The sequence below is a fragment of the Trichoderma reesei genome, assembly GCF_000167675.1.
Source record: "Trichoderma reesei QM6a unplaced genomic scaffold TRIREscaffold_26, whole genome shotgun sequence".
NCBI lineage: Eukaryota > Fungi > Ascomycota > Sordariomycetes > Hypocreales > Hypocreaceae > Trichoderma > Trichoderma reesei.
Window position 1 is genome coordinate 246215 of NW_006711173.1, and position 15847 is coordinate 262061.

General features: G+C 52.1%; 4 protein-coding genes across 4 annotated transcripts; 3 read left to right on the top strand and 1 right to left on the bottom strand.

Moving 5' to 3' along the window:
- Window positions 1–341: 341 nt before the first annotated feature.
- TRIREDRAFT_81649 (uncharacterized protein) lies at window positions 342–2317 on the top strand (the record flags this gene model as incomplete). Its single annotated transcript, XM_006968797.1, has 5 exons — window positions 342–509; window positions 680–710; window positions 789–1068; window positions 1144–1270; window positions 1340–2317. The coding sequence occupies exons 1-5, from the start codon at window positions 351–353 to the stop codon at window positions 2315–2317; spliced, it is 1575 nt and encodes a 524-aa protein (XP_006968859.1). The 5' UTR covers window positions 342–350.
- A 1034-nt stretch (window positions 2318–3351) lies between these two features.
- TRIREDRAFT_81652 (uncharacterized protein) lies at window positions 3352–5167 on the top strand (the record flags this gene model as incomplete). The annotated part of the gene is made up of 2 exons (XM_006968798.1): window positions 3352–4861; window positions 4950–5167. 2 exons carry the CDS (start codon window positions 3352–3354, stop codon window positions 5165–5167), a joined length of 1728 nt encoding a protein of 575 aa, XP_006968860.1.
- Window positions 5168–6215: 1048 nt separating this feature from the next.
- On the top strand, window positions 6216–8111 carry TRIREDRAFT_5610 (uncharacterized protein; the record flags this gene model as incomplete). Its single annotated transcript, XM_006968753.1, has 2 exons — window positions 6216–7956; window positions 8083–8111. 2 exons carry the CDS (start codon window positions 6216–6218, stop codon window positions 8109–8111), a joined length of 1770 nt encoding a protein of 589 aa, XP_006968815.1.
- A 972-nt stretch (window positions 8112–9083) lies between these two features.
- TRIREDRAFT_68821 (glycosyltransferase family 1) lies at window positions 9084–10340 on the bottom strand (the record flags this gene model as incomplete). The annotated part of the gene is made up of 1 exon (XM_006968837.1): window positions 9084–10340. One exon carries the CDS (start codon window positions 10338–10340, stop codon window positions 9084–9086), a length of 1257 nt encoding a protein of 418 aa, XP_006968899.1.
- Between the last annotated feature and the right edge of the window lie 5507 nt (window positions 10341–15847).

Consider the following 15847-nt stretch of genomic DNA (forward strand, 5'->3'; position numbering starts at 1 on the left):
TTTTGGCCTGTATTGTAGCAGCTGAACGGAACCACACTGCCATCCATCTGCCTCCTTTCTCCCCCTTCTCTTGCATCGCTGTTGGGTCTGGCTGGTGTGGCTTTTACCCCCCTTGCAGCACAGGCACTACTATAGCATGCTTTACTGCATGAGGTGTGGCTACCTATGATGGAGGAGCCACGGCGACACAGAGTCGCAGTAATTGGTCTGGGTGAGTTTCCGCATTTTGCGCGTCTCATCTGCAATCCATCTTCCAGCCATCCCCCTCCCCCATGCAGAATCCTCGAAAAATGAGGTTATAGAATAGATGCGAGCATGACTGACAATGTCCAACGACGGCAACAGGTGCCATGGGCATCGTCGCTGTCAAGAACCTGCTGGAAGAAGGCTTCGACGTGGTGGGATTCGAGCGCAGCAGCTACAGCGGTGGCTTGTGGCACTTTACCGAGGACGAGGACACGCTGAGCATCATTGAGTGTGAGTGGGCTGACTTTGGTCATACATATCCTGTCGTCAGCCGTGCTCGATATTAGTTTATATTTCTTTTGTTTCTAACCTTGAGATCCATTCAGCGACTGCGGTGAACGTGTCGATTGATCGAGTGAGTTTCTGCTGCTTGGTGGCATGAGCATGACTTTAAGCTGAAGGACGCTCTACTTACTCGTACCTATCGCATTAGGCTTCGTATACCGATTTTCCCTTTCCTGTCGGTATGCAATTTCTCTCACATTCTTCCGGTCTATTGTCCATGATTAGGGGAGACTGACGTAGGATGATGCGATGCAAAGGAACTCCTACATTCTGCACTGCGAAACATGTGCAAGACTATCTCGAGGCCTATGTCGACCACTTCCATCTCAGACCCCATTTCCGCCTCTCAACCGTCGTCACATCAATATCTAGGGATCAAGATAGCGGGAGATGGAGAGTGAATATTGAAGAACAGCCTAGCGAGTGGTTCGACAAGGTGGTAGTGGCCACGGGCCCTCATATCAAGCCCATGATGCCCGCATTTGAGGGCGCCGACTTGTTCACTGGTCGACTCATCCACTCGAAGGGGTTCAAAAAGTGAGCTACATATTGACTCTCACACATTTGTGTTGGAACAGGAGAGGAGCAATTAAATCCGCTGACAATGTTTAGGCCAGAGGCTTTTGCAGGGCAGAGAGTGGTCGTCGTTGGGCTTGGGAACACGGGCAGCGACATTGCAGACGCTCTTGTTGGCCACGCGTCAAACATTTCAATATCGCATCATCACGGTGCAGTCATCGTATGGAAATCCTGTCTCGCTCTCCCTAGGCCCCCATACTCAGATCCTAGCTAATTGAACTCTCGACAGATGCCCCGTCTTCTCGATGGAGTGCCAGCCACAAGCCGCATATCTTACCGCTTCATCCAGCTGCAAGGCATCATCAATCGATGGGTCCCCACGCTCGCGGAGATAGTATACAACAAGGCCGCTCGGCAGATCATGAGAGACGCATTCGGAGAGGTCGATCCAGCTTGGAGGCTTGACCCAGCCCTCTCGGTTTTGGTCGCCAATCCGGTGGTGTCCGATACGCTTATAGCCAACTTTCGGTCCAAAGCCATATCATCAATCACGGGCATCCGGCGGTTCACAGGCGGACGGAGGATAGAATTGACCTCTGGCGAGACTATCGAGGCCGACGCAGTCATTTGCTGTACGGGGTACAAGAACGACTTTAGCCTTTTGGACAAGGAGTACGATCCGTCTTCGACACCCTCAATTAGCTGGCTCAAAGCCCCAGGCTCAAAAGACAGGCCATATCCCCGCCTGTATCAGAACGTGTTTTCCATGACTGCGCCCGACTCCTTGGCCTTTTTGGGCTGTGTGTGGTTTGTCACGGGCGCATTTTGCCTCGCGGATATAGCCAGCATGTGCATCGCGCAGGTCTGGTCGGGAAAGGCATCGCTGCCGCCACAACCAGAGATGCAGCAGTGGGTTGACAAGCAGGAAAAGAGGATCTGTGCTCTCGCGTGGAGAGGAGCTGTGATTCCGGCAACTGTGCCTCCCAGCGAGTGGCTCTCATGGGCGGATCAAACGGCTGGGATGGGAGTCGGTGAACACGTTGGTTGGGGATGGAAGGGGTGGCTCTTTTGGTGGCGCGAGAGAACGCTTTGGAGGATGGTCATGGACGGCCCGTTTACGTCTGTCTTTTGGAGGTTGTTTCCTGGGAGGAGGAAGTGCTGGGATGGGGCGAGAGCGGAGATAATGAGGGTAAATCGGGAGGTTGAAGAGCGGAGGGCAAAGGCGAAGCTTGCAGAGATGTCGAACGATTCTAAGTTTTCATGGTGATGGACGGTGGGACTGTATATACGAACTGGATATGAAGGTCATATTGTACGGCGATATAGAAAGGCATTGATCTGTTGCAGGTGTTGAACCTTGGGTTGTTCAATGTGTCGCTCGCAATCGGACTTTGAACGTGACGGTAGAAGACTCCATCTCAACCATCAACTCTCGAACTCTCATGACGTCGTCGGGTGAAGCGTGTCGTTTCTCCCTCCTTTCTTGACGGAATCCAAATGCATATCCGGCGATTCGCTGTCGGGGCAGTTGATGGCTCGAAATTCAAAGCATCGTTGCCTGCTCGCTTCTGTCAAAGGATTCCGCGATCCAACCTTGCACATGACTCTTCGCAGAGCACCTCGTCTCAATAGCTTCAACCACCAGCCAAGGGTTTCGGCGCCGACAAAAAGGACCCCGAATCGATGGCCAACAGGGTAAAAAGAATGATTGAAATCTTGTGTAAGCTGATGGAAACCAAAAGGTGGGGGAGGCCGTGCAGCCTTCCGATACCCCTGCGGACTAGACGGCAATAGCCGCCTAAAGAACGACGAGTCAGAGCGGGAAAAAAGCAGTGGGAAGCAAAAAAACCACACCAAAGCTGGCTTGGAACGAATCGCTTTTCCTTTTAGTATCTCTTTTCGCTGAACCCTTGTCCGTGAAAATCCTGGAGTCCAAGTCCTAAGCCGCCTTCAAGTGGACCGGATCGCGGAGCCGAAAGGCCGGCAGATTGATGATTGGAAAAGTTGCAAGGTGTTCGGAATTTTCCTAGCTGTCGCTTCGCTTCTATGGAGAAGCTTGCTCCTGTTTGGCTGCTGTGATTCGATTGTGGTGGACAAAAGGTGCCTCAACAAGCTGCGTCGTGTCCTAGCGCCAACAGTTTCCCATCTGGAGGCATCAACTGGAATCCGTATATAAACCAAGGCGGCAGACGCGATGACCAGAGTCGGTCTCGATACCCTCTCACACAACACTTGCGATATTGCAAGACGATCAGCGTAACCTGCCATCTTCATCGACGTCGATTCTTCAAGGCCTGCAGAATGGCGTCTGTCGAGGCTCTCTGGAGCCATGTCAAGGCCGGGCTCGACGAGAAACAAGCCTCTGTTGCCGTCGCCGCCATGATCACGTTTCTCGTCCTTGTCTTCACGACCAGAGCAATCACTGGAAGTCCAGCAACAGTCGACGCAAGCGGAAAACACAAGATCCCGCCCTCCCCGAGCTACTGGATCCCCTTCATCGGACATGCTTTATCCATGGCTAGCGCTGGCTTTCTGCCCAGCCTGAGAGATCGGTTCTCAGAGGGCATCTTCACTTTGAAAATGGCCGGCAAGATGCATCACTTCATATACAAGCCTTCGCTGGCTGCGGCGCTGTTCAACCTGCACCGCCCTGCTGCCGAAGAGCAAATGCTCGCGAACCGCCTCCTCACCTCAACTTTTGGCGTGAGCAAGAAAGACGCAGCCATCTACAACAGCATCTTCCCAGAGGCCCTGGCTCTCTATAAGCACCTCAGCTCCGAGCCGGGGCTGAGCGAGGTGACCAACGCAGCTGTGTCGCAAGTCAAGCAGACCATCAACAGCTTTGTCACGTTCAGCCCGAACCCAATGGACCAGACCGAGTGGGAGAGGATGGCCGATGTCGACGTGATTGAGGAGAGCGGCCCCGACGGCCCCATTACCCAGGTCGACTTGATGGAGCTGACGAGGAACTATGTTGCAACAACAGCAATTCCGGGCATCTACGGCACCGACTTTGTTGAAAACTTTCCCGAGCTGTGGAAGTGGATGTGGATATACAACGAGGCATTTGTCCTGATGGCCACCGGCGTCCCGGCATGGGTTCCATGGCCGCGGCTTCAGCGTGGAAAGCTGGCCCGGAGACGCCTCCTGGGATATCTGTACGAGTTCAACGAGGCCATGGAGCAGCACATGGACGGGCAGGAAACCGACCCCAAGTGGCAGAACCTCGAAAATGTCAGCGAGCTGGTCAGGAGCAGGATTGCGCTCTTCCGAAAGCACGGCGTGTCGCTCGCCGGTCGTGCGTCCTTTGACCTGGCGCTGCTGTGGGCTTCGGTTGCGAATTCCAACCCGCTTATTCCATGGATGCTCTATGAACTGTACAGAGACCCTGTGCTTCTGGAGCAGGTTCGAGAAGAGATTGCGCCGTATGTCAGGGCCGTCCAGCCAAAGAATGAGTTTGGAGATGCCGTCTGGGTGCCGCCGGTGCTGGAAGACGCGGACATTGACGGGCTGATAACCAAATGCCCTCTTCTCAAGGCCTCGTACATTGAGACGCTGAGGGTATACTCTTGCGGATGGGCGATGAAGCTGATGTATAGCGACACGGTGCTGGAAGGCAAAGGCAAAGGAGGAGAGTCATACTTGTTGAAGAAGGGATCCTACGTCCATGTCCCTCAAGAGCTGCACCAGTCTGATCCAGCGTACTTTCCCAATCCAACTGAATGGCAGGCTGAGCGACATATTCGGGAGACAGTGGATGACAGCGGCAACAAAGTGCTGACGGCAGAGCTTGGGACAATGAGGCCATATGGTTAGTGCCCTCTCTCCGTTCCCCTCTGCCCCCTTATTCCTTTCAAAACATTGAGAAGTTCGTTTGCTGACTTCATTACCTTGAATAGGTGGCGGCCTGAAGATGTGCAAGGGAAGGCAATTTGCGCTGCGAGAGATGCTGCTGTATACAGCCGCCATCATCACCTTTTATGATATGCAGCCTCCCAAGGGGGGGCCATGGCCTGTTCCCCGGACAAGGAAACTGGTTGCAAACAAGCACCCGAAAAAGCCGCTCAAGGTCTGGATCAAGAGGAGAAAGCTGCCAGCGGAGGGCGAGGCAAGATGAGATGCATGAGGAGGGATGACTGAATACATGTAGTCAGGGCAGGATTTTGGCTGTATATCCGATATCATGAATACATATATATTTCTCGTTATGTCTTGTATGCCCGCAGTCGTGACACCAAAATCACTCCATTTTGTCAGTACGCCAATGTCAATCGGTTGGTATATAAGGTATCGATGCTTTGATTCGTCACCCGGATCGAGAGTCTTGTGGACAATTGGTAGGTAGGAGTTGAGTCCAACTGTGGAAATATGGACCGTGGCCGTCCGGGATGCCTCAGGTGTGAACGTGAGCGATGACACCATAGCGTCGCCGGCTCGCGAACCGGAGCCCGAGCCTCACCTCACACAAACGCCGCAACAACCAACCGTTGCCAATTCTGCGGCAATTTGCCGGCCACGCCCAGTTGCTGTGTTCAAGACTGGCATTGGAGCTGCCTCGAGCCTTGTGCGACCGCGACCTGCTGCTGCAGTTTCCGCCTCACGGACCTATCAAGGTGCCCGCCAGTCTCCAGCTTCGACCGACACGTGCGCACTTCGTCCCCCGCCAACAGCTGGAGCCCCAAAGCCGAAGCTGAAGCTGAAGCTGCCAGTCGAGACGACCTCGAACCAACCCCGACAGCGCCTCTCCAGTGATATTGATAGTCCGCATAGCCAGCATTCGGGATGGTTTCCCTTGCCGAGCGCCTTCGACAATGATACCCCGAATCCTGCCTCGCGCGGCGCTCGCCTGCCCGCGGTGCAGCGTCGCAAAGGCGCACAGCCTCCCGCCGTGGCTCCCGCAGAGGCCGATTGCGGCCGTCCAGCGCCCGTTGCGGACGTCGGCCGTCTCTCGCCGTGAGCAGACGCCGTCTCCGGTCCCCGAGTCGCTGAAACCTCCCTCGACGAGCTCAAAACCAACGGCCGCTGAGGCCGCTTCTGCTTCAGCTTCTGCGTCTGCTTCTGCTGCAAATGGTGCTCCCAAGGCGCCTGCAAAGAAGCCCAACAGCGATGTCCTTGCTTCTGTGGACAAGACGGCGACGGAGCAGCGCAAGGCCGACTGGGCCATCATGAAGGAGATGTCGCGCTATCTGTGGCCCAAGGGCGAGGTTGGCACCAAAGTGCGTGTCGGGCTGGCTGTCGCTCTGCTCATCGGCGCAAAGGTCCTCAACGTGCAGGTGCCCTTCTACTTCAAGAGCATTGTGGATTCGATGAACATTGATATTGCTGCGGTTGGCGGCACGGCAACGACGGTGGCGGGAGCCATGATCATCGCATACGGAGCCACCCGGATAGGCGCCACCGTGTTCCAGGAGCTGCGAAACGCCGTCTTCGCCTCGGTTGCGCAAAAGGCCATCCGGGGAGTTGCGCGGAACGTCTTCGATCACCTACTGCGGCTCGACTTGAGCTTCCACCTTTCCAAGCAGACGGGTGGCCTCACGCGGGCCATGGATCGCGGTACCAAGGGCATCAGCTTCCTCCTCACCAGCATGGTCTTTCATATTCTCCCGACGGCATTGGAAATCAGCATGGTGTGCGGCATCCTCACGTGGCAGTATGGCTTCAAGTTCGCAGCCGTGACAGCATTGACCATGGTCGGATACACGGCGTTTACCATCTGGACGACGGCTTGGAGGACAAAGTTCCGCAGACAGGCCAACGCTGCCGACAACCGAGCTTCGACAGTGGCCGTGGACTCGCTCATCAACTATGAGGCCGTCAAGTACTTCAATAATGAAAAGTTCGAGGTTTCGCGCTATGACAAGGCCTTGAGGGAATACGAGAAGAGCTCCATCAAGGTAGCAACCTCCTTGGCCTTCCTCAACAGTGGACAAAACATCATCTTTTCCACAGCTTTGACCGCCATGATGTACTTTGCCGCGGAGGGAGTCGCTGCGGGGACTCTGACTGTTGGAGATCTCGTCATGGTGAACCAGCTTGTGTTCCAGCTTTCCGTTCCTCTGAACTTCCTCGGCTCTGTGTACCGCGAACTACGGCAGTCTCTCCTGGACATGGAGACGCTGTTCAACCTGCAAAAGGTGAACGTCAACATTGTGGAGAAGCCCAACGCGAAGCCCCTGGCCTTGGTCAAGGGTGGAGAGATCAAGTTTGAAAACGTCAGCTTTGGATACCATCCTGAAAGGCCCATTCTCAAGGACCTCACGGTCACGATTCCCGCTGGAAAGAAGGTTGCTGTTGTCGGCCCCAGTGGCTGCGGCAAATCGACTCTCCTTAGACTCCTGTTCAGATACTATGATGTCCAGAGTGGTCGTATCCTTATTGACGACCAGGATATTCGGGATGTCACTGTCGACTCGCTTCGTAAGGCCATCGGTGTTGTTCCTCAGGATACCCCTCTCTTCAACGATACCGTCGAGCACAACATCCGCTATGGTATGATTGATGCTTCGCACGAACAAGTTGTCGCAGCCGCAAAGCGCGCTCGCATCCACGACATCATCGAGAAGTTCCCAGAAGGCTATCAGACCAAGGTCGGTGAGCGAGGCATGATGATCTCTGGCGGCGAGAAGCAGCGATTGGCAATGAGCAGACTGCTCCTCAAGGACCCTCCCTTGCTTTTCTTCGACGAGGCAACCAGCGCGCTGGACACGCACACTGAGCAGGCTTTGATGATGAACATCAACGGCATCCTTCGCGAAAAGGGACGCACAAGTGTCTTTGTAGCCCATAGGCTGCGGACCATTTTTGACTCGGACTTGATTATTGTACTCAAGGAGGGGCGAGTTGCGGAGATGGGCACCCATAGAGAGCTCATTGACCGTGCGGGCGTCTATGCTGAGCTCTGGAGTGGTAAGTTTTGTTGCTCTAGATTGTCGTTGTGATGAATGATATGCTGACAATCGGCTTTAGCTCAAGAAACCATGTTCAGTGAAAATGGTACTGAGGCCAAGGGAGCCAAGGAAGAGGATGTTGAAGATGAAGAGGTTGCTGAGAAGAAGAATTAGACGTCTAGTCTGGAAACGACAACAAGTTGAGCAGATGTGATGAGCACATGTTGTGATGTACTTGTGTATACCGATGTAAGGATGACAAAAAAGAAAGAAAACATACCTTGATACACATTTCGATAGACCATTGGCATCAGTGACCGTCTTTTCCTCTTCACAGGGCTTTTCTACAAGCATGTTCCGTGGTGGGTTTCAGGAATAGTGTGGACTGAAGAATGGCGTCTTTGATGGTAATCATTGGATTTGTCGAGTTTCGAAGAGTATCGGGTTGTCGGAAGATCTAGGCGCTCGTCTCGCTCGTCTTGTTGCTCGTATCGTTCGGCTCGTGGTTCTCGAAGTTCGAAGGGGTTCCTGATCTATATCCCTCTCTTCCTATGGCAGAGGCCGTCACGCCCACTGCCATCTTCATGCTGTGCCTTATGTGTATGTATGTATGTATGTATTATGTATGTATGTTTTTTATGTATTATCTCGGCCGTGGCGGTCATCGATCGATCGTGGAGGGGGTGCTATCTATACCAGCATGTGTTAGCCATTGTCACTGTTTCATGAAGCTGTCTGCGTTCTGTTCTGGCGCAATGCATATTCTTCTCCGTCCAAGATGCACAGGCCAGAGGTTTCTTTTTCTGGTTGTTCAACAGGCGAAACTGTCTCAAGGCCATGAGTGTGGCCCTCATGTCTGTGAACTGATGAGTAGTGCTAGCTGTCGCTGAGGATGCAACAACGCAGTAAGTTTTACACGCCAACTCGGGTATGAAATCAGAAAACACGCCATCAACGTCGGAAATTGTCGGTCACTTGTCAATCGTACGATGTTGCTTGAAATTCTCATGATCGCTGATATATTCTTTTCCTCATGACTTCGTCGTCTCTTTTCGTCGTATGTCTCGTGTATTGTAGACAAGAATGCCCCGTCCCCCGTCAGGATCTGGACATGCCGTGGAAGAGGCAATGCACCATATCATCGCTTCATTTCCTGGACTTTGTGGCTCCCTCTTTGGTACTGACAACAAGCGCCTCCAGAGCATCAGAAGCAGTTTGGGCACCTCCCAGTGAATTCAGTTCATCACCTAAAATCCTCGCTTTCTGAGAATAGCTGTTATCTGACAGAATTCTCTTCGCGGCTGTCTCGACTTGGCCTGGGGTTGGGTTGTCGGTTTTCAAGTCGATTCCGGCACCACACCAGGTAATTCGCGCGGCCGTGTCCTTTTTGTCCTCCGTTTGACCAGCACAAAGAAGAGGGACTCCATGTGAGAGTGCCTGGGTGATGCTTCCATAGCCGCCATTTGTGATGAGCAAGCATAACTGAGGCAGTAGTAGGTGATAAGGTAGCCAGTCTGCGTATCGAACGTTTGGTGCTTGTCCAACGTGATCTTCGACTTCTTTCCCGTGCGGCGATACAACGACGAGGAGGAGCGATGAATCGTCCTTGAGAGCCTGAACGGAGGGTATGATCAAGGAAGTAGGGTTCATGGCAAGCGTTCCTTGAGTGATTCCAACGACTCGCGAGTGCGGCACTACTTCTTCCCACCAAGATGGAAGCTGAGTAGATGTTCTTGGGGATGGTCTCACAAGAGGGCCGACATAAGTGACTCTTGTCTTGTGTTGCTCTGAGTTGGGGTCGTGGGAGAATTCGAGGCTTGGACAGGAAGCCTGGATGTGAAGAAAGGAACTGTACGTGAAGCATTCTGCCGGTTCTCCGAATGGAAGTCGTTTCAGTCCAAGTAATTTTCTCTGCCTGTTCAATACAGGAGCCAGGAACAAAGGAAGTAGGATCCATCGGTTGATGAGCTGCCGCAGTCCATTTCGAACAAGGCCCAGCCAAGAGGTAGGAGGACAGTCTCCCGACACCGGGAACGGAGCTGCTGCTGACGAAGTATAGAAAGGAATGACGCCTAGGGTTGCGTATACCGGTATTTCTCCAAGCTCATAGAGAGCGCGAGCTCCATGGGGAAACACATCGACGAGCAAAGCTTCTGCGGGGAAGTCTGCCAGAATAGCTCGATAGTCTGCAACTTGAGCCAGGAGACGAGACTCTAGTCGATGAAATTGCCGGTCAAGCAAACCAGTGGAATTCTCTCTGATAAACGGTGCGTCGACTGCGGCGATGGCTCGAGTCTCGATGAAGGTTGCTCCTGTAGCGAGGACGCGGGCTTTGTTGTCTGCACTGGCTAGCCAGACAACTTCATGGCCGCGGTCAACCAGGGCTTGTGCCACGGCTTGCATTGGGTAGACATGACCAGCTGGGAAGTGAGAATGAAGCAGAAACTTCATTTTTCTGGTTTAAAGAGAGTGTTTGTGTAGAGAATTTGAGTTGGAGTGGTGTCTTTGGAGTGTTTCAAGGTAAGGTAAAGTAAAGTGCAGGTCGCGGGGCTCTTGGTGGTGGTGCTGCACCTAAGGCTGACAGGCGGGCGAACGGTTAAGCTTGGTGGGTGTCGGGGAAACAGCGAGAGTTGGCTTGGGCTTGGAACAGAATATCAACACGAGTTTCAAGCTCCGTACTGCTCTACTTTTGTAGTCAGAGAAGGCTGCGATTTGCACTCCAAAACCAGCTGTTGGACAAGGGATTACGGGGAATGATAGACCAGGTATGCCGCGCAAGTCCCTAGGACTTCTTGGCCACTACCCTACAAAATGTAGAATGACAGACATTTGCAGATCGAGCCCAAAAGTAATCCTACTCTCTGAACATGGCATCTGCAAATCCAATAGTATAATGGTTGGATTTGGATACAAGTCTTACAAATCTCTGTCTCTGCCAGAAGTTGATATCTTTGAGCAATAGAGATTCCCGTTGCTCCTACTCCTTCTCACGAGGCTCACGGGGTGAATCAAGGGGGTTGGTGGTTACCTGCCGCTGTACACTGTTCGGCCATCTCTCTCGCCAAAGCTTCCGTCAATTCCATCTTGTCAAATAAAATCACCAATATCCTCTTCATCAAGACTTTTGACAGTCGGGCATTGCGCTCTGCACAAGCCGACCCAAGCTGGGCGAAGAAGTCAAAGAGAAATGTCATTCAAACAAACCGGGATTTTGGAAACCGATAGATACGTTTGGCAATATGGAAGGAACACAAAATCATAAGCAACACAAGGCACAATGAACTCAGCCTTGTCTCGAGGTGATGTTAGTCATGGGTATCCGAAGTTACGAATGCATAGCCACTGCACTAATCAACAAGGTACGCTCTGCGTGAACAACATGAAAGACTCAGCACCTCATGAACCGCCGTTCTCCCCAGATTCACAGCGAACATGTTGAATCAAGACAAACTTTCAAACAAGAAGAGCAAAGTTTAGAGCATTCTCAAGGCGGACCATCCAGTATTGCTTTCAATAGACCTCCTGCCGAACCAACCAAAGGACAAGGTATGTGTGCTGACTCTGTAGGTACTATCCCCATGCATGAAGCATCCGTAAAATCGTCCAAGCCCAGCCACCCTCTGTACACATTACGATGGGGGGGCATAGTATCCTCACAGTCAGCACGCATCGGCCTCAATAGACCTCCTGCCTCGCTGCCTGCTCCACTAGCCCCAACCGGCGAGAATGAGACGGGGGTACCAGGGACTGGATGATACTGTTCGAGGTCTGTATCATCCAGTACAAAAGTCGCCCCGTCTCTTTCTTGTGCCCGGCTTCTGCATCGCACGCGATCTCGTCTCCACCGCGGAATCACACATTGTCACACTTCATCGTGGATGGACAACCAATATCATTACAGCCAGTTTGCCTCAGCCTCAATAGACCTCCTGCAAAACTGACAGCTCCACTGGCTGCCCAACGACGATAACAATATCCCAGCCACTCTCAGCACGGCAGGTATAGAAAGAACCAGATCGACTCTCTTGATGTAAATGTTAGACGTGGCTTCCTCACAGCAGATGAACCTTGGCTTCAATAAACCTCCTGTCACATCGCTGCTCCACCACGCCCAAGACCAGGCTGAGCCACGTTGGCGAAGTCCTTCACTATGAAGTCGGTTAGTATCTCTACACATAGGAGGACTCAAGCCGGTGTTTTGAACAGGATATCAACTCACTGCTTATGCCCAGGCCTCAATAGACCTTCTGGCGCATGATCAAAGGGTAGTAGTAACATAGAGCGGGTGGGTAATATTCTGTCTTGCCGGGGACGCGATTGTGTTGATTCAAGTGTCTGGAGCAGCCTGTAACAGTAAGAAACAGAGTGGTGGTGAGCTTCTATCTTGCTAGAAGTCCGTTAGTTTTCCTTAGAGACCCAAAGAAGCAGTTTCAGAAGTGATGGCTTGACATACCTCTCTTTGGACTTCTCTCCGTGGTTATCAGAAGCTGCAAGGCAGTCCTGACAGATTCGAGGAATGAATATGTGAGGATGGGAAAGAATGCTCCGTTATGCAAAGGAGAGGGATCTCCTCTGATGTCGTTCGCGGCTTAATAGATCCTCAAGATGAAGAGAGGTCGATGAACAGTTCCTTGCTGAAAGGGCAGTAATTAGTATACAAAGGCCGCTTCGGACTGAGCTTAGTGGCACATGATCAAACGGGAGATAGACGAAAGGAGAACAGAGGAACAGGTATGGAATGTGAAGAAATGCCATCGAGCCAAGGGATGAAGCTGATATCGAACATTTCCGTACCGTAAATTGGGAGAGAGAACATGGAAAACTCCATGGAAAACTCCAACATAGCCTGGTTATCATGGGCTTGAGGGTAATCATCTCTTGTGCAGTCTGAATCGCGGCAAGTCGAGTTCTTGCGAGGCAGGAGGATGCAAAGGTAAAGCGCAGAGCGTCATAGCACACGCATGAGGATGACGAGGTCGAATAAAAGTAGAGAAGGACCATCTTGCGCGAGGATACAGCAGCAAGCGAGATGTTGTTTGGAGCCCAACGGCTACTTATGTTGTAAGGAGGCAAAGGGCAAAGAAGCACAGGCAAGTCTTGGAACAGGTGGAAGGTGCAGCATATTGCGGTGCGCTAGGGCACGTAGGGCGGGTTGGGAGACAGTGGAAGAGCAGGACTGGCGGACATGAATACAGGTATTCACGTTTGCAGCAACTCGAAAGCTGTGCAGCGAGGGAGATGGCAATAATAATAATTTTAGCATAGAGCTACAGTTGAAAACGCGAGCAAGCTGGTCTAGAGTAACAATACATTATCAGGTTCGAATACATGGGACACCATGCTGCCAATGGAGAGAAGATCGCGTGCATGGCACAGCCTGAGGTGCACTCCACCAAAACTCTGGCACCACTTCATCGTGACCACAGGATTCCTACATCGCTTCCATTCCAGAGCAATGAATACTACGTAGGTGCCTTCATAATTACAGTCTACGCAGGATTGCAGCGATAAATCTCGAAAAAGTGATATTCAGGGGCTACACACTAGAGCATCGCGGCGTCACTTTGAGTGCCATTCACAGCTGAGATCAAGGCACTGCATCGTCAACACCAAAAGAACTGTCAAGGCACATCAACATCTACCAAGTACTCTGCATTCTGCATGGCGGGCAGTGCGGCGTGGGCATCACCACGTCAACACACCAAAACCTCCTCGAGGCCAACCGAATCCCACAGAACATCATGGACGCGTCTCAACACCAATTCACCGCTCCTTCTACAATAAAGCAAACAGAATCTCTCCAATCACGAACGAGAACAAGCCAGAACAGAAACACAGCGACGTCATTGCGCTCACTCTGCCCTCAGATCAGGAGTGGCAGCCTGAGGAAGGAGGAAAGCTCACGTGAGGCCGCGAGCTGGAGGACCCACACCCTCCCCTATATAAACCTCTCCTGCTCCCGCCCAACCCTTCCTTCTTTTCTTTCTTTCTTTTCCTCTCATGCACCGCCCAATCCTCGGATTGTGATCTTACCCGGCTCAGACCGGGACTCCCGTCGCCTGGACCAAGTCCAGCACAGAACCCTTCGGGAGGCATCAAGTGCTTCGACCCAATGATTACATGTGGACAAGGCGAAGTCCACATGGGGGAACCCAGTCAGGGCAACAGGCGACTCCGGTCTGCCTGGCTCTGCCACTGGGATCTGACTTCAAAAGCGCAGAGCCTGAACCCACTCTGCCGGATGATGATTCCCCAATATGAGGGTCCAACTTTTTTCATTGAGCTCATGGCTACAAGCCTTGACTTGAAGAAGAAGATGCTCTGGTGACTGGGCAGCTGGGGACTTGGTGATGAACCGCGATGGTGTTTGCCCTAGGATCGCGAGTGGTCTCTCGAGAGAGGAGAGTCAAAGGTTCTCTGCAGTGTGCTGTGAGGCAGTGTCCATGGTTGATCGATGAGGATGCGATTCACCTACGCAGTGTCACTGCAGAGAAATTGGGATACCGTAGCGTCCGTATTTGACTCCCGAGTCTGTCTCGCGTCTTGAAGTTGCGAAGTGGTCTCGCGAGTCATCATTTGGGGCTGGTGATGCTCACACTCCCAGCCAGACTTTGCCAGGGCCTTTGCACACTTCAAGACTGGCCATGAACCTCTGCATAAGGAGCATCTCCTTCATCGCTAAATTACCCATCTCTGATATCGTGCTGACCCCTTTTTCTTGATGCTATTTTCCACCACTGTCTGTTCTTGAAAGCATCTATCGTGATCTGTCCCTTAGCAGCTAAACATCACGACCACAACGGGATTTGCTGTCCACGACGCAGGCAAGCTCTTGGTTCGAGTCAAGCAAAGATGAGCGTGGTTGACATCTATCTTCACGCGATACTTTCCCAATCCTCGTATCTTGATAGATTAGGAGCATAACAAGATGCCATCCACAGATTTGACAGCCGTGATGTGCTACGGCACGGCGAGAGGGTGAATGATGCCAGAAAGAAGGAGTCTTTAAGCGGGAATCAAAGCTTGTCTACGTGATGGCTTCGCGATACATGCTGGTAGAGGGCATACCACTCGTTCTGTGTCTTCATCGCGGAGCATCAGCGGCGACATTTGGTAGCTTGACTGCAGCCAAAAGATGGCTACATTGTCATTGATTTTACGCGTTTCTATGTATTCTCTCGTTGCCCATGTCCCCTTCCCCTGGCCAGCTTATCGACTCATTTGCTATGCCCACCTCTCGCTAACCTTTGGGCACTCCTCGCTTGTTGCCACCACGTAACTGAGCAGAAAGCGACTTTGGGACTACTTCATTGAACAAAGAAGCAACACTTCTGATGCTGGGAGCTGCTGAGCAGAGGACATACCGTGACCAACTCTTGCTTTGAAGGGACCTATTGTTCAGTGACTGAACGCTACAAACACGACAAGTTGAACAGGTCGATGGTTTTTGTATAGTGCTTGAACTTCGTGAATAGTCTGCATTAAGATTGTCCAGATTTCGTTTCATCTGGCCCAGCCAACAAGGTCAAGCGCCGTGGATTTTGCTGCCCCTGAAGTCATCTTGGCAGGTTGATGCTCTACGGTGAGACCGGAGAGATATTCGAATCTACGATTCCTTACCTCTAAATATTCCCACATCGAGAGCTCACGGCGTAGGTAACAGACTTCAAGACACTGTTGCTATAAATGACCTATAACGAGATGTATATTCGATGATGCTACCAATATGATGAGATCGCAGTAGGCGACTTTTGGAGCTCTTTCTGACTGTTGAGAAACTGCCTTCGAGACTCCGTCGCGACAGCGTAACTCAACATTTCGAGGACAATACGTGTATATCAATGACTTGGGCTGCAGGCATGTCTCGAAGAGAGTCGTTTCTTGTGGAACTCGGGCGATCTGTACACCGT